Below are 27,413 nucleotides of genomic sequence, written 5' to 3' on the forward strand. Positions count from 1 at the left end.
TAAATAAAAGCATATATTGAGTATACTCAATCGCCAACCGCCCACGATGTGCCTTGGATGGCGCGCCCTCTCTCCGTCTGCACTCTCTCAGCTCTTCCGAACCGACATCCAGCAGGGGATACAGGAACAGGCTCACCACAGTGTAACCCGGAAGTCCTCCACAAGGTTATACACTAATCCTAATACAGGATCCCCTGTATCCCCTGCTGGATGTCGGTTCGGAAGAGCTGAGAGAGTGCAGACGGAGAGAGGGCGCGCCATCCAAGGCACATCGTGGGCGGTTGGCGATTGAGTATACTCAATATATGCTTTTATTTATCCGTTGTTTGTGAGTTCACATTTGTTGGTTTTATTCATTTTTATTAAATTGTACTTTTTCATGCTGCACTAGGATCGGGCGCTTTCTTTTTTGTTGTTCATATATATATATATATATATATATATATATATATATATATATATATATATATATATATATATATATATACAGTGGTCGACAAATCACCAAAAAATCTACTCGCCACCTAGTACCAAACGTGTGCTGCTTGGGCCAATAGGAGCTCGCCACGATGTTAAATCCACTCGCCCGGGGCGAGCAAATGTATAGGTTTGTCGAACACTGTATATATATATATATATATATATATATATATATATATATATATACACACATATATACACACATACTTAGTGAAGTTATGGTGGGTAAAAAAGGGACAAAAACCCTCCACAGGGGGCATATTCCTGTATGCTCATTTGCATGTCTTATCTTAGACCTACCTTACCTTAGACCTTAGGTCTGCAACCCAGCCTTTCACCATTATCACCCAACACACAGTTGCTTCCACTGTAGCAAGGGATTCTGGGAAATTACATGCAAATGAGCACACAGTGCCACCTTTTGTTTCAAAACCATATAACATGGTCCTCTATAAGCTTAAGCTTGCTGCATTTCACAGCTTTGAGCACAGCCAGGGTTAAGATGCATAGCCAGTAAACCCACCGACAGGCATCTTAACCCAGGCTGTGATCAAAGCTGTGAAATGCAGCAAGCTTAAGCGTATAGGGGTCCATGTGATATGGTTTTGAAGCAAGTTAAAATTATGAATATATATATATATATATATATATATATATATCAAATGGACATATTACTGTATGCTCATTTGCATGTCTTAGACAGGTCTACATCCCTGCCTTTCACCATTATCACCCAACACACAGCGATTCCACTGTAGCAAGGGATTCTGGGAAATGACATGCAAATGAACACACAGTGCCACCTTGTGCTTCAAAACCGTATAACATGGTCCCCTTTAAGCATGTGTGTGTGTGTGTGTGTGTGTGTGTGTGTGTGTGTGTGTGTGTGTGTGTGTGTGTATATATATATATATATATATATATATATATATATATACTAAAATAAAAAAAACTCACAGAAATGAGATAGGACATGCACATCAAACAAGAACACCAATGGTCATGCTGTTAGTCAGGAACAGTAGTCTCGTGGCTGCAGTGTGTATATCTCTTTCTGTGCCGCCGGGTATCTCCGTCGTGATGTGCGTCCACTTCAACGGCCCCCCCTCGGCTAGAACAGCTCACGCTCTTTCATTCTGCAGCACCACAGTTCCCGTCCAGTCCAGCAAAAGCTCAATGAGCTAAACACCTGGTGCTTGTAGATAGTGCCCTTACGCGTTTCGTCGCGAGTGTACTGACGACTTCATCAGATCCTCTACAAGCATCAGGTGTTTAGCTCATTGAGCTTTTGCTGGACTGGAAGTGAACTGTGGTGCTGCAGAACGAAAGGAGCGTGAGCTGTTCTAGCCGAAGGGGCCGTTGAAGTGGACACACATCACCACGGAGATACCCGGTGGCACAGAGAGAGAAATACACGCGGCAGCCACGAGACCACTGTTCCTGACTAACATATTGCAAGAAAAAAATTATCATCATTGGTCACAGATGGTACTCAACTGGATTCCAAGAGATATTAAACTACCAAGACTACGATCAAAAGTAACATGGGAGAATGAAATCAGAAAATGTGTTGGAGCATCATGGAGAAGAGAGGCTTGCAACCACACTGCCTGAAAGATCCTTGCGGAGGCCTTCAGCAGTGGATCGACAAGGGCTAATGAGGTGAATGATAACGATATACATATATAGACGACAGTGCATTTCATAGTTGTTGATTTTAGTAAATTAATACCGATTACTGCGATTGGTTCATGAAACTAAAATAAAAAAAAACGTTTTTGGCGCTAGTGTCATTGCAAACAGAAGGGAGTAAAATAATCTTACAATGTCCCCATTTATATTCGATGAAACAAAAAAAATCAGTCAATGGGGAATTTTGTCCAAAAACAGCCCGACTGGCCACTTCAGGTGATACAGAATAATCCCCTTGGTGCACTGTTTAGTAAATATGGCCGTTTATTTAATGTGGATCATCATCAATACATTAAACCATCAGAGGAAAATACGTAGGATTTTTTGGAAGTTTCGCTGGCAGCAAAAGAGTTTTTATAAAGAACATCTCCTTCTATAGAAATGACACAAAAGCTGGGAACTGGATATGTCAGATCACTGTAGTGTGATCACTGTTGTGTGATTTACAGAAAAAACTGCTTATAGATATACTTATATAATTAAATGCACCTACAGTACATGTTTTGACCTTGTGATGCATTCTAGCTAATACATAATCTATGAAAGGAATTATTTTTGTATCTATTGTAGTGTGATTATGCAGAAAAAGCCTCTTTTTCCACCTGTAAAATAGATTTCTTTTTATTGCGGGAGCAAACAAATCATAACACATTTTTATATTTAAGTCTTCTCTTAATTTAACTAATGGGTTTCTCTAGAGGAACACCACTGGTAAGAGTATTAGCATTGACAAACTACTGATTATGACTAAAGTGTATAGTCTGGAGGTCAAGTATAGCACTAATCCAGCTGGCTTCCCTTGGTTAAGCAAAGTGAGATTAATTATACTGTAATTAGGCCTCCAGCTTGTATATATGTGTACAAGTAATTCATTATTGTCACAGTAATACAACATCCCGAACTGTGCTTCAATTAATAGGAAAACTAATATATAGTCTGTAAAATGTGCAGAAGTCTCTGTATACAAACATCAGAAATGTATTTAATAGACTATAAACTGGCTAGAATGTATAATAGGATCAAAACATTTAGGTGCTTTCAGTTATATCACTAAAACTCACATTGGTATTGGGTATCATTACCTACTTGAAAACATTTTAAAGGGGGCAATCTGCCTGTTCGTTTTGTTTTCCCTTTTCGTTTTTTTTAGAATTGGAACCAGGGCGCCCTCCGCAGAGGAAACACATTATTTATAACTTGCAAGATACTTCCCAGGTTTAATTGATGAGAATATTACTCTTTACTCTTAAATCTTGAACATTTAAAAGAAAGTATTAAACAGCAACTAAACCAGAAAGTATTTTGGGGCCGGGGGTTCCCAAAGCTAAACATTTTGTGGGGGTTCAGCTCCGATGACCCAGTGGTTTGAATTCGTATAATAATAATAATACTGAGAATGGACGCGATTGCTGCTTTAAAAACTTTAATTAAATTAAGTCTGTAAATGACGAATAGAGAACTCTGTTGTTATGTATTAATGGTTCCCACTGCAAAATTGAAGCAAACAATAGCACCAGATTTACAAAAGAAAAATAATTCTATTAGACGTTAACTGTTTTAATTTATTTTGTACAAACTGTATAACCCCCTTATATGAAGATAGAGATTTATTTAAGACAACATTTAAATAGCACCCTTATCCAGGGCGTTGTACATTAGGGCTGGGACCCACTGCGCCCGGCGGTGCGGGCGGCCACACGCGAGTTCCCCACCAGCAGGGGAATCCTCCCGAGTCGGTCCCGGTCCCCCCTGGCTGCACAGCTCACTACACGCTGTGACGCGTCAGCCGCTAGGGGATACAAGAGAATTGTAATCCCTAGTGTCGACACGTCACGTGGTGTGGCTGTGAGCCAATGAGGAGGGGAGGCTTCGGGAGGAGGAGAGGCTTCGGGGAGCGGGGAGGAGTGTGGAGGGAAAGCAGCGTGAGTGCCTGTCTGTGTGTGTGTATGTGTGTGTCTGAGTGCGTGAGTGCTTGCCTCTGTGTGTGTGTGTGTGTGTGTGTGTATATGTGTATGTGTATGAGTGCCTGCCTGTGTGTGTGTGCATGAGTGTGTGTATGTGTGCATGAGTGTAGGCGTGTGAGCCCGCAGCATGTCCCGAGCCCGAGGAGGGGGAGGTAGCGGGTCCCTCCGCTTAAACCACGCCCCCCCTCCCACTCCAGCCCCGGCTCCCGCTCCCTACAGACCTGTGTCTGTCAGCGCCCCGCCTGTCTGCAGTGCGGGCACGCTGACTGAGGGAGCGGGGCCTTAGCCTAAGTTAGTAAAGCAACTGTGTGGTTACTTATAGATTAGATTATAGAGTAATAGTTAAGATGTCATTGTTGTCGCTAGGGGTTATTGTTGGGCTATGGGTTAGGTGTATTGAGATCTTGCTTGGTTGGTGTGCAGGGGTCAGGTCTCTGGCTTGAGTCGTGTCAGTGGCATGGTGATGGTTTAGATAGTGGGGACAGTGGAGGCAATTGGATCAGTGTGGTGGGTGACTGGAGGTTTTGGAGCAACTTTAGTTAGGTTTTGGAAGGGGTGATCATGGTCGTTGGGGAGGTTGTTAGTTGACAGTGACAGATGAACACGATAGGAGACCTGTATTTTAAGTGTGAACCCAAACAAGCTCCTCACCCCTACCATACGCTGCTCTTGTCAACCAAAAGACTGCTCGCGGTCCCAAGGGTCACCAAAGTATCCAGGCGCTCTGCCTTTTGTTGCCGTGCACCCCACAACTGGAACAATCTCTCTGAGATTCTTAAATCCGCCACCAGTCTAAGTTCTTTCCAAACTAAAGCTGCCTCACATTTTATTCTGGTCTTGTACTCTTACATACGCCTATAACATATATTATCTTCAACTGTCTATGCCAGGGGAGCGCAAACTTTTACTGTTGCGACCCCGTCTGGCCTGCTCCGGAGCTTGCGCCCCATCTCTTACCTTGCAGCTGCGTCAAATAACACGCCGGGGTCATGTCTGACGTCACGTGACCCGTGACGTCATTGGATGCCTGTGACATCACATCACATGACATGACTCCGCGGCGTCATTTGATGCGCGTTGCCATGGAGCCGCGTCACAGCGTCTGAATCCCGGTAACTTATAGTGTTTCAGAGGCCTCACGCCAACCCCGGTATTTAATTTAAATACCTTGGGGAAGAGTGCAGGACCTCTGCAACTGCCCGTGCCCCACCCAGAAAAATCTCCCGTCCCCAGTTTGCGCACCCCTGGTCTATGCAATGTCTTTAAACATAAATGTATAACCCTGTTCACTTAATGTAACCATATATTGTCATTATAACTCTGTGCCCAGGACATACTTGAAAACAAGAGGCAACTCTCAATGTATTACTTCCTGGTATAAATAAATAAACTGTAGTAAGTAATTTCACGGTTTAACCTTTTATTTTCTTCCTAACCAAATCTGTATTAGTGGATTTACTGTCCCATATACTGTCCCATATACCGGCCGGAATGTCATAAAGTAAAACGTGACACCTTTAAAAAAAAAAAAAAGACAGAATGTAATATTATATAACCTTTTAAGGATAGACCAGAAAAACATTTTCCAGAGGAAATGATTGCTAGAACAAGATTTGGATATTATTTGTCATCTCTCCTAGAATGGCCAGGAAATTCCTTAAAAGTCTCCAGTCTCTCGGCTTCTTGGGGTTTGACTGATGTCTCCAAGAATTTGTTGTACCTGCTGGGGAAAGCAACAAAGATACAAGGACAGCCTGCTATTTTGTAACCTATTAACATTTTAGGATGACATTCCTGTCTATTGTTGAGATGGCTGCATTCTGTAATACAGTGGGGGTGCTAGTATCAGAATCGGATGTCGAGATAGAAAGGGAGGGAGACTGAAGAAGATAAAGTAGAAAGGTAGTTATTTTCAATGGTGACCCACTGATATTACCAGGAGAAAACTTTGCCTGAGTGAAAAAAAAAACATGTCCTCTTAACACAATGTCATCACACAAAAGAGGATAGCTATAAGTGAAACCCCTTTGAATTTTTTTTTTTTTTAGTACTTATAGGTGACGGATTAGAAAATAAGCAGTTCTCCCAAATGTAACTTCTCAAACATGTCACTGCCATTGATACTTTTTGATCCTTGGAGGGACTACATTCATTTGTACAAAGCTGTAATATGCAACACTGCGTACACAAATTGTACTATATAATAATAACAATATACAGTACTATTAATAAGATAACAAACATTTTTAAGGAAACATGACATAAGTTAATATTAGAATAGCATTCATCACAAAATTAAATTCCTCCTTCCAGTTAAATAATGTGTATGAGAAAGATTTTTAGAAACATTGTGCTTGATGAAATATTATATGGTGTCTGGATATATTCCATAATGCAGTATTTAAGCAGTGCAACTGTATATGTAACACACATTCAATACATTTTAAATGAGCACTACATGCAAGAATACACGTTTTTGTAACCAAATACACGGAAACAAAATAATGAAATAAAAATGAAGCACAGCGTTTAAATGCTACACTAGCCCAAGTAAAGCCTCTACAGTACATGTAATTCAAAGTCTGCTACATTATCCAAATAATAAGCATCCATTATCTGAGTCTGCATACATAATGTATGTCACCTTATCACAGCATAGCACTGATTTAATGAATATGCATGGCATAAGTGCATTGAAAGTATTCCCTCCCCCAACTCTAGACAAGTAACATAATAGCATTGCAGCATTACTGTGTCCTTGGAGAGGATTAATTAGATTTTGATTTCCTTTTCTGGTGTTTGTTTTAGGAGTTTCTTTGTGTGAATTGCTGAAGCTGAGCTGCATGAAGACTGTATTATGATGTATGTCAACTTGGTCAAGCTGGCTAGAACTTCAAGGAAAAGTAAAAAGGTGAGACCGCAAGTTCAATGCGTGCGCGCCACACACAAAGCTCAGCCCTCTAGGGCATGCCCCAGTCGGCGTGTGTGCGTGGGCACACAAAGCACAATGACATGGTGTAAGGTCTGCCGCTGAACCCGCCCCTCGGGCGCATCACACGGCAGGGATAGTGGGCCACGCACGGCTGAAGCTGCGCGCGCACGTAGTGGCAGCAGCACAGAGGCGCGACCCCGGCGGGGATGCAACACAACCACGCCATCACGTGACATCATCAGGCCATGTTGCGCACCTCCCATGCGCACGTCACAGAACCAGCAATCAGCTGATCGCCGGAATGCACACACCTGATGCAGATTCCCTACTTCTCTCTCTGTGCTCCGCCATTGGAGGAGTTCCCACACACCCCTTTCCTTGATTGGCTCTTTGCCCTTATTATACTGGGCTCGCCCACTTCCTCATTGCTGAGCATAAACTCCTGCTTATGCATTGTGCTCACTGCTGTGGATTCGTCTGTTTTGTGCCTTGAACCTTGCTTGCCCATTTGACCTGTCTGTTTTCTTCAGTCCTGACCCTTGGCTTCACTTCGGATTCCCACGCTCTGCAACACTTGACCCCGGCTACGTACCTCGACTATTCTACCTTCGCTACCCCTGGAACTCAGCTTACGGACATCTACTATTCTCTACTCTCCAACATTGACAAAAGGCAAGTACCCAGACTATCCTGACCTTTCCAACCCGACTACGCTATACGACTTGGATTACGCACTCCGGACTGGACTGCGTGGTTGTGGGTCGGTGCCTTCCCATCCCCACCTCAGCCCCGTGGTCTTGGTCCTGTTTGTGGTATGCGCAGCGTGACACACGGCCACTGGAAGGGAAGACAAGAATTTTGTCTTTACGTGCAGTGACGCGATCACATAGTTGACTGGCAACCAATGGTAGTGTAGATAGTGTAGACCAATGAGAGTGAAGCACAATGTGTTTCATATTCTGAGATCCTGAACATTGGAACAATCCGGCTGCAGTCTCTCTGTCTTTCTCTCTGCGTGCGTGTGTCTCTGTGTCTGTGTGTGCGCGTGTCTGTGTCTCTCTCTGTGTTTGTAGTTGGTCTGTAGTACAAGAGACTGGGAGATGCTGTGTGTTTTAACCCTTATGAGAGTGGCACAAGTGATTCGAGTATCTGATTGCATTTTAAGCCCTTAGGTAAATAAAAATAAAAGGTGTAAGCTTCAGTTTTCATTCACCTGGAAAATCTCTGATATATGGGATAAAACAACAAAGCAGAGTAGAATCAAATGAAGCTGAAATTGCAGACTGATGTCAAGATGGAAAATGGAGAGCCTACAAACCTTGTCTGAATGTTGAGGCAGATATCCAGGGCCGCATACAAATCTTTCAAATGTAGTGCTGATGTTGTGCTAATTCATGAAACTGCATTAGAAGCAATAGGAATACCTATCTTATGAAATCACCAAGCCCACATTCTGCTTATTCTATAAATACAATTCACTGGTTGATAACTCCCTCATATCATACATTAAATGGAAAAGTACTGTAACGAGAAAAGGAGTTCAGGCATAAAACACAATAGGGACTTTGCAGGCATAATGATGGTCTGTTGCAGCTGTATTGCGTATACAAATGTAGCCCAACTTAAATTCTTCATGATTGCGGTTTGCCACATATCGGGGACCGACAAAGAACAGCCGTTGCAATGATTTCCCTGAGCCGTGGCTAAGGGACATAAAGTCGAGCTACATTTATACGAGTACAGGCAAGACTGAGAAAAGACCAGCTATGCTCATCTTCAACAAGTCTGGAGTCATCATTTTCCTTGCTTTTTTCTGTATCAAAAAGTGTATGAAGTCTACTATATATTTTAAATATGTCCAGATATGATGTGGTCCAGATACTGGCACCTTTCAATGAAGTAGCCTTTGCTAATTCACTCATCACATGCAAAAAAAGGTTGCAGATGGCCATTTAGGATCATTTTTTTAATTACATATTCTAGGACTGCATACAGTATAACTGCTTGATTCTGTGTGTGCGCTTTAAAAAAATAATAATGGTGAATGTACCATTAACAGTGCATACCCAAATTACAAACTACTATGTCTCCTACTGTCACTCCATATGTGTTAAAATGAATATTAAAATGCATTACATTTGTATATACCATCAACTACTGTATTTACATAACACGTCACAGTTTACTGCATACTATGTCCAATTGTCACGTGTAATAAATAAACATACACGTAAAGAAAAATCAGACACTAGCAGAAAACCAGACAGATCAACGTTCAAAAATGAAGTTGTGGCAACTAACCAAAAATGTAGGAGTCACAACTTTATTATTTGCAGACTACATTTTTAAGGCAGCATATTTTCCCTACCAATCTATTTTCCACAATTCAGTATTTATTTATTTTTTTATCCAAGCAAAAAGGTATTAATTTAACAACACAGGCATAAGGCACAATTAGCGACACTATAAATACATCCTATGGTGACAACAAAACTGTAACCAGTAATTCCCTATGTGGTGTTTTTGGTTTGTTAGCAGAGGTATTCAGGAGGTCACTATAAGATGATTTCATCTCTTTCTATGCCAGCACAGCACTAACAGGGAAGGAAGGAGGGGATAGCACAGGAAAAAAATAAAATAAATAACATTCTTGAATTGTTTTAAACAGAGGCTGGCAGAGAGCCACTATGAATCAGCCAATGAACATACATCTGGACCCTTTTTTCCTTCAAATTCCTAGAGCCTCCACTTTAAAAAGACGAGACGTACTGTCTTAAAAATGTACATGATTTCGCTCAAAACTAAGGGAGATGGTAACTGGTTCTTAATACAGTCTGGCCACCCTAAAAGAAATCCAGATTTCAGACTGGAATGACAAGCTGATGAGTCTGGGCTGTGGGCCTTAGGTCAGTTTTTCTTTAATCTAATGGGTTGGACTATTCTTCAGTAGACAGCAAAAGAACAATTGGAACAAAAAAAAATACATTCTTACTGTACAATGGCTGGAATGGACATTGGGGGGTAGGGTCAGTGTAGAAAAGGTGCAAGTCATGCATTAGTTAACCCCTTCGGTAATTCCTCGGCAGCATCTGCACTGACACGGTTAGAAATGTATTAACACAATTATCATGTGGTTTTTAGAAGACACGGCATGCAACTATCTTTAGGACTTCCCTGCGAAGGAGAGAGAGGGATCTAGAAAATAACCATGTTGTCAATGACTTACTGTGGGTAGTTCTGTCCTCGGGCAATTTGAGACTGCCATGTGGACAAGTTTACATTTCAAAACAGAAAGGACAAAAAATAAATTACTTTGATGAACTGCATCAAACTGCGATTTCAGGTGTCCAATGAGAATACAAAGTAGCCATACATTTTCCATATTCTAAGGCTGCATTACAGAATTGGATTTGAGCATTATGTTGGAGAGGCATACCTGCCTTTCTAGCAGCACTCCATAAGGAACATGATTAACCCAGGGGTTCCCAACGCCAGTCTCAAGACCTCCCCCCCACCCCCCGACAGGTCTGGTTTTCAGGATATCCCTGCTTCAGCACAGCAACTGATTGAGCCACCTGTGCTGAAGCAGGGATATCCTGAAAACCTGACCTGTTGGGGGGGGTCTTGAGGACTGGAGTTCAGAACCCCTGGATTAAACTATTTAGCTATGCAATGCATTAAAGAAAAGGGTTCTAATTTGCTTTTATATTTAGAGGTCATTCTTCTGTCCCTGTGTTTCCCATCATACAACTCTGTGGAACATGTTTGATGCCCTATCAGTAATAATACACTGATAACAAAAAAAGACTTTGATAATGTATCCCACGGAATGCAGTAATGTTAGCATCTGTGTTGAGGATGATAAACATTGCAGTATTTGCGTGTTGCGGACTACTATAAAAAATCCTACCAGTTGCTAGCTACAGTATTTGTGCTTTAGAAACCCCATCTAACGAAAAGGTCTGAAGTTCTGAACAATCCAAAACTAGAGATTGGTGTAATGGCTACACTATATAAATAAACAAACTCAGGCATTAGTATCTATTCATTCTGCAAATACCCCTGTATGTTTAAAAGTCTATTTTTCTCACTTGATGTCACTTCGTGCATTGATCACTGGTCAAGCTATTTCCATATTTTCATTATATAAAAGACACAAAAGTTGGAAAATCAATATAACAATAATAAAATAATGTATATGGTGTGCATATACAGTGTGGTGTGTGTTATATATATTGCAAGACTGTAAATTACTAAAAATTGACAAGACTGTTTATTAAGAATATACTATTTGTGTATTTTTAACACAACATTTTCACAAGGCAACTATTGCTGAAAATCATTATCATAATCTATAGTAACCATAAAGCTTAATGCTAAAGTTGCATTTATAATTGTTGTAATTTTCAGTCAAAGTAAACAATCTCAAACACTATTTGGAAAATTGGTTTAGACGTTCATCTTCCTGAATGTAATAGTACTACTGTACGTTGCCAACATAGACAGCAATGCTCAACTCCCAGGGCTGGCAAGAGCTGATAATTATGAGGACCAGATGTGTACTGTACCTTCACTGGTAGCCACATTCTTAAAGGCTTTTGTCGGCGTGTGATCTGTACTTGAACTCACGTCGGATGAGATGCTTGAGCTGCCTTTGCCTGAAATAAAAAAAAAGATAAATACAATTAAAACTATGAGAATGAATATATATATTTGAAATAAATAATAAAAACATACATTTATTACCTGTGTATACAAATATATATATATATATATATATATATATATGTATATGTGTATATATACAGTATATACACACACACATATATACAGTGTATCTATGTATGTATGTATATATATATATATATATATAGCAACTGTAAATATTACTGTATGTTCATTTGCATGTCTTAGACAGGGCTGCAACCCTATCTTTCCCCATTATCGCCCAGCACACAGCGTTTCTACTGCAGCAAGGGATTCTGGGAAATAACATGCAAATGAGCACACCTTTTGTCTCAAGCTCGTATTACACAAGCAAATCCTCAAGCCAATGCATACTGTTTTAAACACAGCTTTTATACAGAGGCTGGGATGAGATGCAAAGCCAGTAAACCCACTCACAGACATGTTTCAACCTTGATGGGTATCATCAGTGTGAGGTTGGTTGCTGGCTATTGCAAGTTTGAGACTAGACTAGGTATTCACCACAATTATTAAGGTTATGGTGGGTAAAAAAAGTGACAGAAACCCTCCTCAGTAAAGCATAAAGCAACTGTAAATATTACTGTATGTTCATTTGCATGTCTTATACAGGTCTGCAACCCATAGATACACTGTATATGTGTGTGTGTGTGTGTGTATATACATATATATACACACTATATATATATATATATATATATATATATATATATATATATATATATATATGTGTTTAAAACAGCATGCAGTGGCTTGAGGATTGGCTTGTGCAATACGAGCTTGAGACAAAAGGTGGCACTGAGTGCTCATTTGCATGTCATTTCCCAGAATCCCTTGCTGCAGTGGAAGCGCTGTATGCTGGGTGACAATGGGGAAAGACAGGGTTGCAGACCTGTCTAAGACATGCAAATGAACATACAGTAATATTTACAGTTGCTATATATATATATATATATATATATATATATATATATATATATATATATATATACACAGTGTTTGACAAATAAGTATAACCACACGCCCATGGCGAGTGGATTTAGGCCGCTGGCGAGCCATGCTGCGGCTCCATGAATTCCCCTGCCCGCGCCAATTTTTTTGTAAAAATAAATAAATAATCCCCCTCCCTGATTGGGTTAACGCGGGGAAGAGGGCCGACAGGCCGCGCTGGGTTAGTCCCTTCCCCCGATCTCCTCCCCCTCCTGCCCCTGAACTCCTCCTCCCCCTCCTGCCCCTGATCTCCTCCTCCCCCTCTGCCCCTGATCTCCTCCTCCCCCTCTGCCCCTGATCTCTTCCTCCCCCTCCTGCCCCTGATCTCCTCCTCCCCCTCCTGCCCCTGATCTCCTCCTCCCCCTCCTGCCCCTGATCTCCTCCTCCCCCCCTGCCCCTGATCTCCTCCTCCCCCCTGCCCCTGATCTCCTCCCCCTCCTGCCCCTGATCTCTTCCCCCTCCTGCCCTTGATCTCCCCCTCATCTCCTCCCCCACTGCCCCCGATCCCTGCTTGCTGCCTGGAGCGGGAGGTAGGCTGAGGGGGGTCCCCGCTTGCTGCCCGGGCGGGAGGTAGGCAGCGGCGGTGTCCGCCTCTGAAGGGGGTGCGGCGTCCGCTTGGGGGGGGGTGCTGCAGCGGCGTCCGCTTCGGGGGGGGGTGGTGCGGTGCTGCGGTGGCGTCCGCTTCGGGGGGTGGGGGTGTGCTGAGGTGGCGGCGTCCACTTCGGGGGGGGGGGAGGTGCTGCGGTGGCGTCCGCCTCTGGGGGGGGCAGCCCCTTGCAGAGGCCCCCGCTGCCATGTGCGACCCCCCCTGCCTTGCAGAGGCCCTCCTGTCGTGTGGAGGGCCCACTGCCGTGCGGAGGCCCCACTGCTGCCATATGCGACCCCCTGCCTTGCGGGTGAGTGTGTGTGTGTGAGTTACAGTGTGAGAGTGACAGTGGGTGAGTGTGTGAGTGTGTTACAGTGTGAGACAGTGACTGTGTGTGTGTGACTGACTGAGTGACTGTGTGTGTGAGTGTGTGTGTGAGTTTGTGAGTGTGTGTCTGTGAGTGAGTGTGTGTGTCTGTGAGTGTGTCACTCTCCCTGTCACCCTCTCCCTGTGTCAACGTCACCCTCTCCCTGTGTAACCCTCTCCCTGTCGCCCTCACCCTCTCCCTGTTGCCCTCTCCCTGTCGCCCTCTCCCTGTCGCCCTCACCCTCTCCCTGTCGCCCTCACCCTTTTCCTGTCGCCCTCACCCTTTCCCTGTCGCCCTCACCCTTTCCCTGTCGCCCTCTCCATCTCTGTCGCCCTCTCTCTGTCGCACTCTCTCTGTCTGTCACTCTCTCTCTGTCTTTGTCTCTCATTCTCTCTCTCTTTCTCTGTGTCTCTCTCATTCTCTCTCTTTCTCTGTGTCTCTCTGTCTCTGTGTGTGTGTGTGTGTGTGTGTGTGTGTGTGTGTGTGTCTCTCTGTGTGTGTGTGTGTGTGTGTCTCTCTCTCTCTGTGTCTCTCTCTCTGTATCTGTGTGTCTCTCTCTCTCTGTCTCTCTGTCTCACCAACACTCTCTCTCACACTCTGGATCTCTTATTTACCCTATATATCTTAACTGCCCTATACTGTACCTACACTGAAATAACCTACACTACCGACACACTTTATTGAAGTGTGGTCGGTACCGCAAGCCGGGAAATCTCCCGGCTTGCTAGTGGCCGCCCCTCGGCGTGCCGCGCGTCATAGACGCGCGGTCACGCGTCATCGGGAGCGTGCGCCCCCTGCACGCGTGTCCAGGGGCTCCCCGAGGGAGCCCTGGTGTCCCGCGATCGCGGGACAGCGGCAGGGGGTTCCGGGGGACCCGGCGGACCCGGCAGCGGTAGGGAGAGCGCCCCGATCGGAGGGCGCTCTTCCGCTGCTTCGGCGTGCGCCCGTCACACTCGGGCGCGCGCCAGGCTACTGCTGCGGCACAGAACGGGCAAATGCTCGAATAAACTGTGCCGCAGCAGTATACTGCTTTCTTCCAGATCTAACTCTCGAGCTTCACACGGAAGACATCGGAATCCCCCCTAACCCAGAAGACAGGTAGATAGCACCTCCCCTCCAATGTATAACATTGCGGGAATGAGGGTACCTGGACATTGAGGGACTGCGGATCAGGTAAGATCCCAGGCAGGATTGCTGCTTTAGATATTGTGACGCAGGGGTGTCCAGGCACTAGTTATGGGGTTCAGGAAACCAGTCAATCACATGTTTTTTTTTCTTCTAAATCCGACATTTACACACACACACACACACACACACACACACACACACACACACACACACACACACACACACACACACGCATAACAAGGACTAATTGTAGTATAATGTAATACAATAAATAAACTAATGTCAAAAACGAATGTTGTTCTTACTAGGAATTTATTCATTTATTTTTTTTAAAAAGCGGGGCTGGGGGCGGGGCTAGGTGGCGAGTAGATTTTTTGTTTGGCGAGTAGATTTTTGGGTGATTTGTCGACGTGTGTGTGTGTGTGTGTGTGTGTGTGTGTGTGTGTGTGTGTATGTATGTATGTATATATATATATATATATATATATATATATATATATATATATATATATATAGTGATAGTGTTTATGGAGGATATTTACTTTAGCAAAATGGACAACTTTGCTTAATCTTGACAGAGAGTAATGTAGAGTTGATTAATTCAATTGGCTCCTTCTCCATATGTATGAAGTCTGTTTATTGAGCTTATTATTGAGGCACTGAGGAAAAGAGGTTAGCACCACCTCAGCCATGGTGGATTGAATAAACGCAACTCTATTCCATTATATTGTTGCATACTATATTTAGTGCTCAAAGTACGGAAAGTTGAAGCAACGTCTCCCCAACTGCTCCAAAACGACTCCACAAATCAGTAAACTGAGACAAGAGGAGCAAGATTGATGCAAAGCACTTTGATACTTTGATATTTTGATGTAAAAAGGTGCAATTTTGGTCATTTTTGGAACCATGCTACCAATCTACCACAATTGAGATGCTTGTTGCTGCACATGTCCCTCTACTGTCTAATTTAGTAGAAATGGTAGACAACTGGCAGTCTAAGTGGTCCACACGACATTCTCATATCTGCCATTTCCATATGTGTGCAACTTCTATATATGTAAGGCCATGGAAACAGATCAAAATGCAGTTTGAATTTCACTATACTATTAAAGCAAATACTTCAGGTCAATACGAGAGATTTGCTAAATTTGGCAAATTTTCCATAAATTATGTTACGAATATTGCGAACCATTTTTGGAGACATTCGCACATCTTTATTCAATCCATTTTTTTAAGATCGGCTGCATCGAAATGACAGATACTGTAGGTAAAGGTATATACAGTAGTGCATTTACACATCTTTTAAGTGTAACACGTTTTGACCATTTTACTCATCATAAATTAATACATTTCTCTCATCTCAGCATAAACATTCACATTGATGGGGGAAAAAAATAAAATTTAATTTTTATACTATGGTTGGGTCTATTTAATAGTATTTCATCTCCTCTTCAAATGTGCCGTGATGGTTCTTGGGGCATGGAAGTGATATCCATTAAGAGGAAAAGAAACAGTTGTATAACTCATAACAGACTTCTTAAATGAAAGGGATATACCCTCATGACACATACTGTACTTCTCCTTAACTTGTACCACCTAGCACTGCGAGGTGCTGGCAATGTATATAATATGACCTGACTGTAACAGCATTAAAGAATCCACATGTTTGCACTCCAACACATGGCATGTCATTAAAAGGTAATACACTCAGCAGACACAACAGACTTTTTGAGGCTACATGTCCCCCGTATCCACGGGTCCCAGCTGCAAAACTGGCAAAATATAACACTAGATTTATCAATTACAAAATAATCCATTGCTTTCAATTTCATTTCTTTTTTGACACATCTGGTGCTAATTTTTGCAACACACTTTTTTCCCCCCATGGCATCTGGGAGAATGAGATATAAAACCCCCCTTTGTGTCACGTAGCGGCATTAAGCCTGCCAAAAACGCTTAAGTCAAATTTGGCAAAGAAGTGAAACGTAAGCTTGTCCAAAGTGGATGGAGGGCCAGCAAACTGATAAAGGTGTTGAAAGTCTTGCGTTTGAGAAAAGTCTAAACAAATTATGGTTATCAATGGATTAAAAAAAAAAAAAAAAAAAAAAAAAAAGCATTTGAATAATTATAATGTCACGGTATAATATCATCCAGGGGTTTTCTCAATACAAAAGGTCTTGGAAGGAAGCTTTTCTCCCGAGGCCTGCAGAATAATGTGGGGTCACTCACCGAGATTAGAAGAAAGAAGATCTTACCAGTAGCAAATGAAATGGCTATTTACAGTAAAGACAGTGAAATAAAACTACCAAGTAGGAAAAATACTGGATATCTTCTTAGAAAGTAAAGGATTATTCTAATCATGTTGTAACATACGGAGATCATTATTCAGGCATAGATCTGCTTTTAATTTATCAGCGTTAGGAAGGACTACGTTTCCTCACGCGTCACACATCAGGATTTTGTTTGACTTCTTTTGGGTCAATAGCAATACAAAAAATGTATAATAAAAACTCAACAAGTGTAGAATTAAACAAAGGGTGCAACTCAGGCACGTCCATTTCCGACTCAGCTACTATGTTAATAATAGGTGGAACAGGTCCTCTGTGAACTTTTATCCAGCACAGAGTATGTGAGAGTTACAGTTTATCTTTGTTTCCTTTTCACTTGTTGAGATTAACTCTCAAAAGTTTCTAGACAATAGGATACATTGGGTTTTTTTTTTACAGGAAGGTGTGGCAGCTTTGTCCCTGACCACAGTCAACATGCAGTGAGGTAATATGCACTGAAAAAACAGATGGGTTTGTTTTCACAGCTTGGGTGGGAAAACGGTGTTTTTTTATTTTGCATTACTGTATATTCCTGTTTCTATATTTCCATGCAGATTAAACACAGCCTCCCTGTGATGTGTTGTTTAGTTTATCCAGATATGGAGGGGAGGCAGCCAAAGAGATGCCAAAGCATGTGTTGCAAACTCAATTGTAAAACTCAATGATAATGCTGAGAGCCGAGGCGCAATATGGAAATGTTGATGATGTTCATTTAGCACATGAGACAAGGAAATGACGGTCTGAACTTAATTGAGAGACATGTAAGTTAATTAACACATAATAAAATAGGGGAAATTACTTTAAAAAGCAGCCACAATTACTATGCAACATTTAATTAACCATCACAGTATATGCAGTTATTAAAGAACTGCGCTTCCCAGTCAAATATATTTCTAACTTCATTTCACCTACCTATTTAAACAAGTTCAAATGAGCAGGTCCACAAAAGTGTCAAATACATTTATTTTGCAATTATTCAAGGAATATATAATACTAGCTGAGAGACCCGGCGTTGCCCGTGAGTTAAATTTCCCGCTCCCTTCTCTCCCCTCTTTCTCCGTTCTCCCCCCCTCCTCCCCCAGAGGGGAGGGACGAACAGTGGACAGGAGGGGGGGGGCAGTGGACAGTGGGGGGGCACAGTGGACAGGAGGGGGGGACAGTGGACAGGAGGGGGGGACAGTGGACAGGGGGGGGACAGTGGACAGGAGGGGGTGGACAGTGGATAGGAGGGGGGGGCAGTGGGCAGGTGGGGGGGACAGTGGACAGGAGGGGGGGGGACAGTGGACAGGGGGGGACAGGGGACAGGGGGGGGGGACAGTGGACAGGGGGGGAACAGTGGACAGGGGGGGGGACCAGTGGACAGGGGGGGAACAGTGGACAGGAGGGGGGGGACAGTGGACGGGGGGGGACAGTGGAGGGACGGACAGTGGACAGGAGGGGGGGGCAGTGGACAGGAGGGGGGGACAGTGGACAGGAGGGGGGGGACAGTGGACAGGAGGGGGGACAGTGGACAGGAGGGGGGGACAGGGGACAGGAGGGGGGGACAGTGGACAGGAGGGGGGGGACAGTGGACAGGAGGGGGGGACAGTGGACAGGAGGGGGGGACAGTGGACAGGAGGGGGGACAGTGGACAGGAGGGGGGGGACAGTGGACAGGAGGGGGGGGGACAGTGGACAGGAGGGGGGGGACAGTGGACAGGAGGGGGGGACAGTGGACAGGAGGGGGGACACAGTGTCACACACACACACAAACACACACACACACACACACACACAGTCACAGTCAGTCACAGTCACACTCACAGTCACATGTCTCAGTCCCGTGCGGCGCCCTTCTCGGGCGCAGGCCCAGCCCCCCCGCAGTCCCGTGCGGCGCCCTTCTCGGGCGCAGGCCCTGCCCCCTGCAGTTCCGTGCGGCGCCCTTCTCGGGCGCAGGCCCCGCCCCTCGCAGTTACGTGCAGCGCCGCACCGTACGGGTGAAGGTCAGTGGTGGCGGGCTGCTCCCTCCCGGCCGTTCGTTCCGCCCCCTCCTGACCGTCTGTTCTGCCGCTTGGTCCCGGCCGAAGGCACAGGGGTGAGGGGCGGGAGGTGGTGTGTGTGGTGGTGTGTGTGCATGTGCGGCAGTTGAGGCTAGGCACTCGGCGCCGCAAGGGAGGAAGGGGGTCCTTCCGGGCGCCGCCATCTTAGGCACTCGGCGCTGCGAGGCAGCTGCAGGCTGCCTGGCCACTGACTGTCCCCCCGCCAGGGAGGGAGGGGAGTGAGCGCCGGGGAGGGAGGTGAGTGAGCGCCAGGGAGGGAGGTGAGTGTGATGGGGTGGGGAGGACAGAGAGAGTGTGTGTGTGTGTGTGGCCGAGGGGGAAGAGAGTGGCAGTTGGGTGACGTCAGACCCACCAATCTGATTGGCCAGAGGCTGAGGACCAATCAGATTCACCGCAGCTAGTACCAACCTTTCGATTTTATATATTAAGATATAATACAGTAGCTCATTGAGGCCCAGATCCACAAAAGGTGCTAAACTTGAGCACATCTCGGCTCCTATTCATACTGTATGTATGGGAATAAAGGCGAGTCTGCGATCTTGTGCAATCAGACCTACAGTAGTTACAGTATGCGTTGACTCGGCTACGTGACATAATATGATAATAACCTAAATTAATGTCCCGTTAACACTTTCACACCCATTTTTACACCCCCCCACTCTCACACACACCCACACACCCCCACTCTTACACACCCACATTCTGCTAATGTTCATAAATAATTAGAATTTAAGAATGCACATTAATCTTATGGAAAATACCATCCAATACTGATTTACTGTAAGTAAGATATTATGAGAGTCCTGATTTAAATTAAAGGGGAGGGATAGATTATTTTGTATATATTTCGGTGCATTTGCTTTTTCTATTCTAACAGCAAGAATGAATGTACCCTCTGCCTTAACAAGAAATGAGACATGTTAGCTATTAGATGGCCGACAAGGAAATGTTGCTATATTTGCAAATATATTTATGGGCACTGTTGTAAAAAATATGTAACTTTAGAAGAACAAAATAAATATATTAATGTGAATTTTGTATACAGAAGTACAACAATAAAATCTCAAAATGATCACCTATATGAATTCATAGAGCTTTTGCATTTTTTGGAGGGATTACAATATGCATAAATGTCTTGTCACTTGAACACGCCTTAAATCAGAGGAATGCTTGCAGGAGTCATCCCTTGTCTGTAATTTCCACCATACATTCTTTGTGGTTTCTGGGCTATGTATGATCTTTAGAGTGCAGCAATATAAAGAAATCAGACTTCTTGAAGATGTCCTGCACATTTAGACTCTGAACCTATATTGGCAAACATTTACAGCAAATACACAGATAAACAATTTTTAAAAACAAACAAACAAAGTTTGGTATTAAAGTGCCAGATTTATTTGTTGCAAAGAGAGGAAAACTGCATCAGTTGTAGGTTTAACTTTTGATACCTCCTTCCCTCACTCGATAACCACTTCACAAAACGCTGATATGCAAGTGGAGCAAATTAGGGCACACAATGGAGCAAAGCAGCTTAACACATTGACACAGAATCACAGTTTTAAAATGAGGCACGTTGTGCTGGCTTTGGAGCAATGTCCCATTTGTTGCACTTGACACATATCCCCCTTAGTGTTTGTGTGAACATCTAATTGGAAGAGCAGCAGTGGAACAAAAAACTGTTTTCCAAACACTTCACACTGACATTATATTTTTATATAGTTGCCAGGTGTCCGGATTTAAACCGGACAGACCGGTATTTTGCCCGTGCACTTGGTAAAAAATGTGAGGTAATACCAGACATGTATGTGTCCGGTATTACCTCTCTGAAAGGTCGACGGCAGGGCCTGGAAAAGTGTCCCGGTGGCTGGACAAAGTAGTTGCCGCTGTCCTGGCTCTCCACCAGCTGCAGGCCTCTCCCTTACTTTGTCCCACATCAAGCTTCTAATACTGTTGCACGCCGGACCTCTCGGAAGTTTGCGCGCTCCGGAAGTAAGCTGGGCTCTGCTTCCAATGCACGCCGGCATGGGAGGGAGGACGGGCGCGTGCCGGCATCAGACGCTCAGCGTGGGACAGAGTGAGGTAGAAGCCTGCAGCTGGGGGAGAACCAGGCCTGGTGGTAACTACTTTCTCTGGCCGCCGGGCCCCCCTGTAGCTATTGGGCCTGGAACCATCTCATTGGGTATTTTTTATAAGTATGGAGGTGGGAGTATTTTTATATATATTTGGGTGTGGTATTTTTTTATATGTATGGGAGGGGGGTATGTTTTTATAAGTTTTGGGGATCACAACTTTTACCATTGTGTCCAGTATTTTTGGAGAAGCCATCTGGCAAAAATATATATATATATATCTATATACATATACATACACACATAGTCAAATAGAACAGTTGGCACTCCAGAGGTGCTGATAGGCTGTAGGTGCTTGTCCCATATGGATAATATAGACATACGTTACCGTTCCGAGGTCTTGTAAAGCAAGAGACAGCACTCAATTGTAGAAAACTTCACAAAGTGTATTAGTGAAAATAGTGGTACATCAAGAAACCCAATGTTTCGGTCCTCCAAAATGGGACCTTCCTCAGGGGGAACCCTGAGAACGGTCCCATTTTGAAGGACCAAAACGTTGGGTTTCTTGATATACCACTATTTTCACTAATACACTTTGTGAAGTTTTCTACAATTGAGTGCTGTCTCTTGCTTTACCAGACCTCGGAACGGTAACGTATGTCTATTTATATATATATATATATATATATATATATATACACACACACACACACACACACACACACACACACACACACACACACACACACGAACAAGACATTATGGCAAAATGACAAAAGGTGAAATTAGTAACGCGTTGGGTTCCACTGCAAGGTTGGAGCAACTAATAACCGATTCCCCTCCCCCTACCTAGAAGTAAAAACTAACTGCACAAGCTCACATTTCTCAAGCAACACAACTTACGTCACATGATCACACAAAATAATATATCTGATTTGGCCCCAAGTTCAGTTGAAATGACAAGCATGTGTGTAGATCTTCACAGCGAATGATCATATTGCACGGCATGGCACAAAGACCAGGAATTATAATTCAGATGACTAATTAAGAACATGCATGCCATGATTAGAGCAGCTGTCTACTAAAACAAGTCATATCCTACACTTTACAGGATGTACAGCATTAGGAGCCAGTCAGAACTAAGAGAAGGAGTTAGCTAATGACCCAGCAGAACATCTCTGCATGCAAAAACTGGCTCTATTTTCTGTGTGACAATTTTATCCCTTTGCAAATAGCATTTATGGCCCAGAAACATGAACTAAAATCAAATCAGATTACTCAATGAACATTGTATGACTGATCTTATGTTGGTCAAGTATCACACTAAGCCTGATTATCATTCAATAATCACCTCGCTAAAGACCACCTCACCACTACGTTGGTGGTGACTTAATGTTAAAGACTGATTACAGAGGTAAAACATAATTGCACAGGTTTCTTCATAATCGTAATCATGCGCGTCTCTTCCAGACTGGTGGTGGCCCGGTAGGATTAATGCAGCAGAGTCCCATTCAGTAGCAGGAAACCAAGTTGCGTTAATCCTTATGGGAAATTAGTGTACACGGCTTTTGGGCGTGGGGAAACCGTGATTGGGTAACGGTCAGGCTCTATTCAGCTGCAGTTTACTTGTGCCCAAAATGAACATAAATAACACTGCATCTACCACACCTAAATTGTAAGTTGACAGACATGGGGCAAAAACTGAAAGTTCTCTAGCTTCTGAGCTTATCACAATGACCTTTAGACTGCAATGAGCTCTGATAGGACTTCATTTTAACCTCATGGACACTTGCTATTTCAAACTCATATTTCCTTAACAAAGCATCAGGTGTTAAGAATAAAAAGAGACTTGGAAAGGGCAAAAAGAGATCTATTAACGTAAGCAACAAAAAAAATGCAAAAAATGGCAACCGGCGTGGACTGCTGCTTGGTGTAATTTACGAATATACGCTTTTAAAAAACATACGTTTGTGCTACCGTTTGGCAAAGCTTTGGATGTTGCGGACTATAGCTTTTGTGTGTTGTATTTCGAAGGAAATATCTATTCCTATCCCGTAGAATTTTGGAGATTGTTGAAAAAGTCGGCTTTTCCCTCCAAATGCTTTTGCTTCCTAAACCATGTGAGAACAAAGTGGTGAACGAAAGTGAGCCCTGAAGTGTTACGTGTAGGGGCGCCATGACCTGGTGGGTCCCTTACCTGCCCCTCTGGTAGGCTGGAGGGTATTTTACAAATTGGATAGTGTGTCGGGTGATATATGCATCATTTGATGGTGCTATGTCACTAGAATGGAGTTGTGATAAGGGTTCCCTGCTGGCCAAAGCAGACATACAATCTGCGTTCCGATTGCTCCCGGTCAACCCTGTATGTTTCCACCTGTTGGGTTGTTTTTTTTTTTTGATAGGTACTTCTTCGTCTACCTGTGCCTACCTATTTCTTTTTTTTATTTTGAAGTTTTTTGTTAATTTTTGAAATAAGTGATTTGTTGGGAGTCTGGGATTACATACTGTTCAACATTACCTCAATGATTTCTTGTTTGTGGGTCTCGAAGGTACCACAGTTTGTTCAAAATTGCTCCAACGCTTCGATAGGATAGCAGGAGAATTTGGTGTTCTGTTGGGTACGGAAAAAATAGAAGAGGTCAATACTGTCCTCAGATTCCTGGGGATTGAAATAGATACCGAAAACATGGCATACCAATTACTGGAATGGAAATGAAAGGTTTTGCATAATTTGTTCAATTAAGAAAAATCATTACATTGCAGCACTTCCAGGAATTGTTGGGCACTTGGCTTTTGCTTGCACGGTTTTGCCTATGGGCTGTGTTTTTTCAAGGAGTTTACAGTATATGCCTCACTTTCACAAGCTTCTAAGCCACAGACATTTTTTGAGAATCATTAGGGAGTTGAGGGAGGATTTACATGCTTGGTTAGGTTTCATTTCACGTTACATCGGCCATAACCTCGATGGCAGAAGACGTTTTTTATACTTATATCTAGCTTTTCATGGGTGCCTCAGGGTCAATGGGATTTTACCAAGGTAAATTGTGTTCAGGTCAGTGGCCAGATTCTTGGAAAAAGGAGGCCTTTATTAAGAACCTGGTCTTCTTCGAGTTTTTTCCGACCCTGGTTGTACTCCTTGAGAAAGCGCTGTTTAAGCGTGAAACACGTGCCTTTCCCCCTGTTTTTGTCCTATTATGTTTTTTGTTTTAACCATGTAGTCTAAATAAACTTTTTTTTATTTTTATACGATCCCGGTGAGTTGTTGAGTGCTTCCATAAGAGTTTGCAGTCCAGACCATCCTTTGCATCCCGAGTTTGGATTGGCATGACGTACAGCAGCCCTGGAGGCTTCGATACACGGGACCTACATACACTTTGTTCCGGGGAGACGGTGTTACATTCAGAGTCGCCATACTCTGCACTGCGATCACAGAGAACACGGAATAAGAACGCTAAATCGGACCGGGGCTTCAGAGGTAATTCACCCTTTCCTCTGTTGTGCATACCCCCTACCAAGTGTTCACTGTAAGCGCATTACTGATTCCGGAATATATCTCTGTGTATCCTTATCTCCCATACTTTAAACATTGGATTCAACAAGTCCCCACTACACTTCATTCACCTGCATACCGAAGCTGCTGCAAAAACTCTGATACTATATGTATGATATGCAATTACACTGTGGGACTTATGTAAGTTTTATTCTTTGTCCAGCTATTCTTGGAGCTATGAATGGCTAATTTGTTTTGTGTCTCGAAAAAAGGAGGACTTTATTAAGAACCGTGTCTTCTTCGATTTTTTTCCGACCCTGGTTGTAGTGCAGTTGTGGGGGTAGGAGCAACTGCCACCTCTTGTTCAGGTCAAATAAATCGGGTGTGCTAGTAGCGGTCAATAACCTTTCGGCCTCCTCTCCTCGGTAGTTAGCTTGCTTAGGCATTTCGTTTTGGTTGCCTGGAGTTGAACATGTGTCAAGTTCCAAGAGTAAAAAAAAAATTGATTGCCGATGCCCTTATTCCGGAGGGTGGCACCTGCAGTGGCTGAACCTGTCCAGTTCACATGTGGCGCTATGGCCCTGGGAAGTAATGGAGCTTGTTAAAGTTTCATTAGAAGTTCTTTCTACCTGGCTTGCTTACTGTAGATCCTGGAGAGAATGCAATGGGGTGGCCATGGAATTAGGTTGTCCCAGGTCAGAAGTGTGCTTTTCGGTGTTAATCATGTTTCTGATGTCAAAAAGAGAGCAGGTTCTCTCCCAGTTTTTAGTGGTCCCATTTTTAAAAAGTAAATGTAGTTGTAAAGCGGAGCAAGACTGAAAAAGCAGAAAAGCAACCAATTACGAGGTGGCCCCAATAAAAAATTAAATTTTAATGTCATCACATGGACAGGGTAAAAAAATGAAAACCATAAACGTTTGGTGCCAACGTGCTTTATCAAGGTGATAAAGCGGATGTTAGCGTGAAATGCGTAGGTGGTGTTTTTTTAACCCTGTCCATGTGACGACATTAAAATATTATTTTTTATTGGGGTCACCTCGTTATTCTGCTTTTTTGGTCAAGCTCTGCTTTTCAACTACATTTACTTGGATTCTCATCTCAACTGACTCCACACCCTGGAATCACCCTGATCAGATGGGAGGCACACAACAGGTATAGGCCCACATGCGGGTTGCCCATCATTTATGATGGGCTCTTCTCTTCCCATGGAGGATGTTTATTATGCCATCATTTGTGGGGATTCTGCTGTATTTCTCTAGGCATGTATTTCTCCCAAGTATATAATAAGGATTATGCAAGTTATACATTATTGAGGACATTCCAGACTATATGTTACTTATTTTGTCTTTTTTTTTATGAGTCATTTGCTATCTGAGCACCATTTCACATTGGACTTGGTCCCTTTTTATTAGCAGTTTTGTCTTTCATGTTTAGGGCCGTCGATTGGAAGGATCTGTCTAAATAGTTCCTTGTTAAGAGAATGTTGTTGGGGTGGAAGAAGGTCAGGGCAGCAGGGGATGGCATGCATCCAATGACCCTGGCTATGCTTAGAAACATCTTTAAAGTGTATGCTTCTGTGCGTTTTTCAAATTTTGAAGCTAGTCTGTTCAATGAAGCATTTATATTGGCCTTTTTTTGGCGCTTTAAGGGTGGGGGAATTAGTTCCAGATTCAAAAGTGGCCCCTAGTGGCCTCATATCTGGCAAGTTATCCTCAACCCAGACTGTGTGCGGATTGTCATTAGAAGGTAAAAGACGGATCAGGAGGGTAAAGGGGCTTGGGTAACTATTGGAGTTTTAGCGATGTCTCCTTATAAGAGATGCGTGCAGAGGTAAGCAACGGAGACCGTTTTTAAGGTGAAATTAAAATAAGGCTTTATTACGCCTGTCCCTTTTAACACAGCAAAACATATGAATAACCACAAACGCCTATCAATTCAGTGACTTGATGTAAATCTTGGCTCTTATGTTCTGCCTACTTACAATATACAGTAGAAGGTAAATTAGTGGATATCACAAACGTGGCAATCGTGATACTACAGAAAGAAGTTGGTACCTCGGACAAAAAGAAGAAGCAGGACCATTGTGCAGCTCGTATATAAAAAAAATGTAAGTATAAAAAATTTAAGAAATCCACTTACAATGTGTGCACAATGTAAAAGCATATGACACAATCAGTATACAGATAGCTCAGCGTTATGATATTCTCACCGCCACCGCTCCCTCGTGTGCCGTCTGTAACGGTGCTGCATCCCCAGCTGTCTCGATCAGTGTCTGGGCTCCCCGGTGCCTCTCCAGGCATCTTCTCTCTGCCTCTCCTTGAAGCTCTATTTCTTTTAGGACAGTGTGAGGGCGAGCAGCCTGCCTGGGAGTCTCTCTCAAAAAGGTAAGAGAGAGCAGAGGAGACCTGATACAGATAGGCAGGCTGCTCGCCCTCCGACTGTCCGTAAAGAAATAGAGCTTCAGGAAACGGATTCCGATGGATAATCGAGGACTGTCTGTACTTACATTTTTTTATACTTACATTTTTTTTATACTTACATTTTGTTTTATATACGAGTTGCACAATGGTCCTGGTTCTCCTTTTTTTCTGAGGTACCAACTTCGTGATACTACAGAAAGATTGCCACGTTTGTGATATGCACTAATTT

General features: G+C 43.4%; 1 protein-coding gene across 1 annotated transcript in view; it reads right to left on the bottom strand.

Annotated features, from left to right (window-relative positions):
• The window catches only part of FBXL7 (F-box and leucine rich repeat protein 7), a 308,638-nt gene that overhangs the window by 196,020 nt on the left and 85,205 nt on the right, over positions 1-27,413 (bottom strand). Inside the window, exon 2 of the mRNA XM_075585931.1 lies at positions 11,637-11,726. Within this exon, the coding sequence (XP_075442046.1) occupies positions 11,637-11,726 (90 nt within the window). The remainder of the gene's footprint in view (positions 1-11,636; positions 11,727-27,413) is intronic.

This window comes from Ascaphus truei, chromosome 2 (assembly GCF_040206685.1).
Source record: "Ascaphus truei isolate aAscTru1 chromosome 2, aAscTru1.hap1, whole genome shotgun sequence".
NCBI lineage: Eukaryota > Metazoa > Chordata > Amphibia > Anura > Ascaphidae > Ascaphus > Ascaphus truei.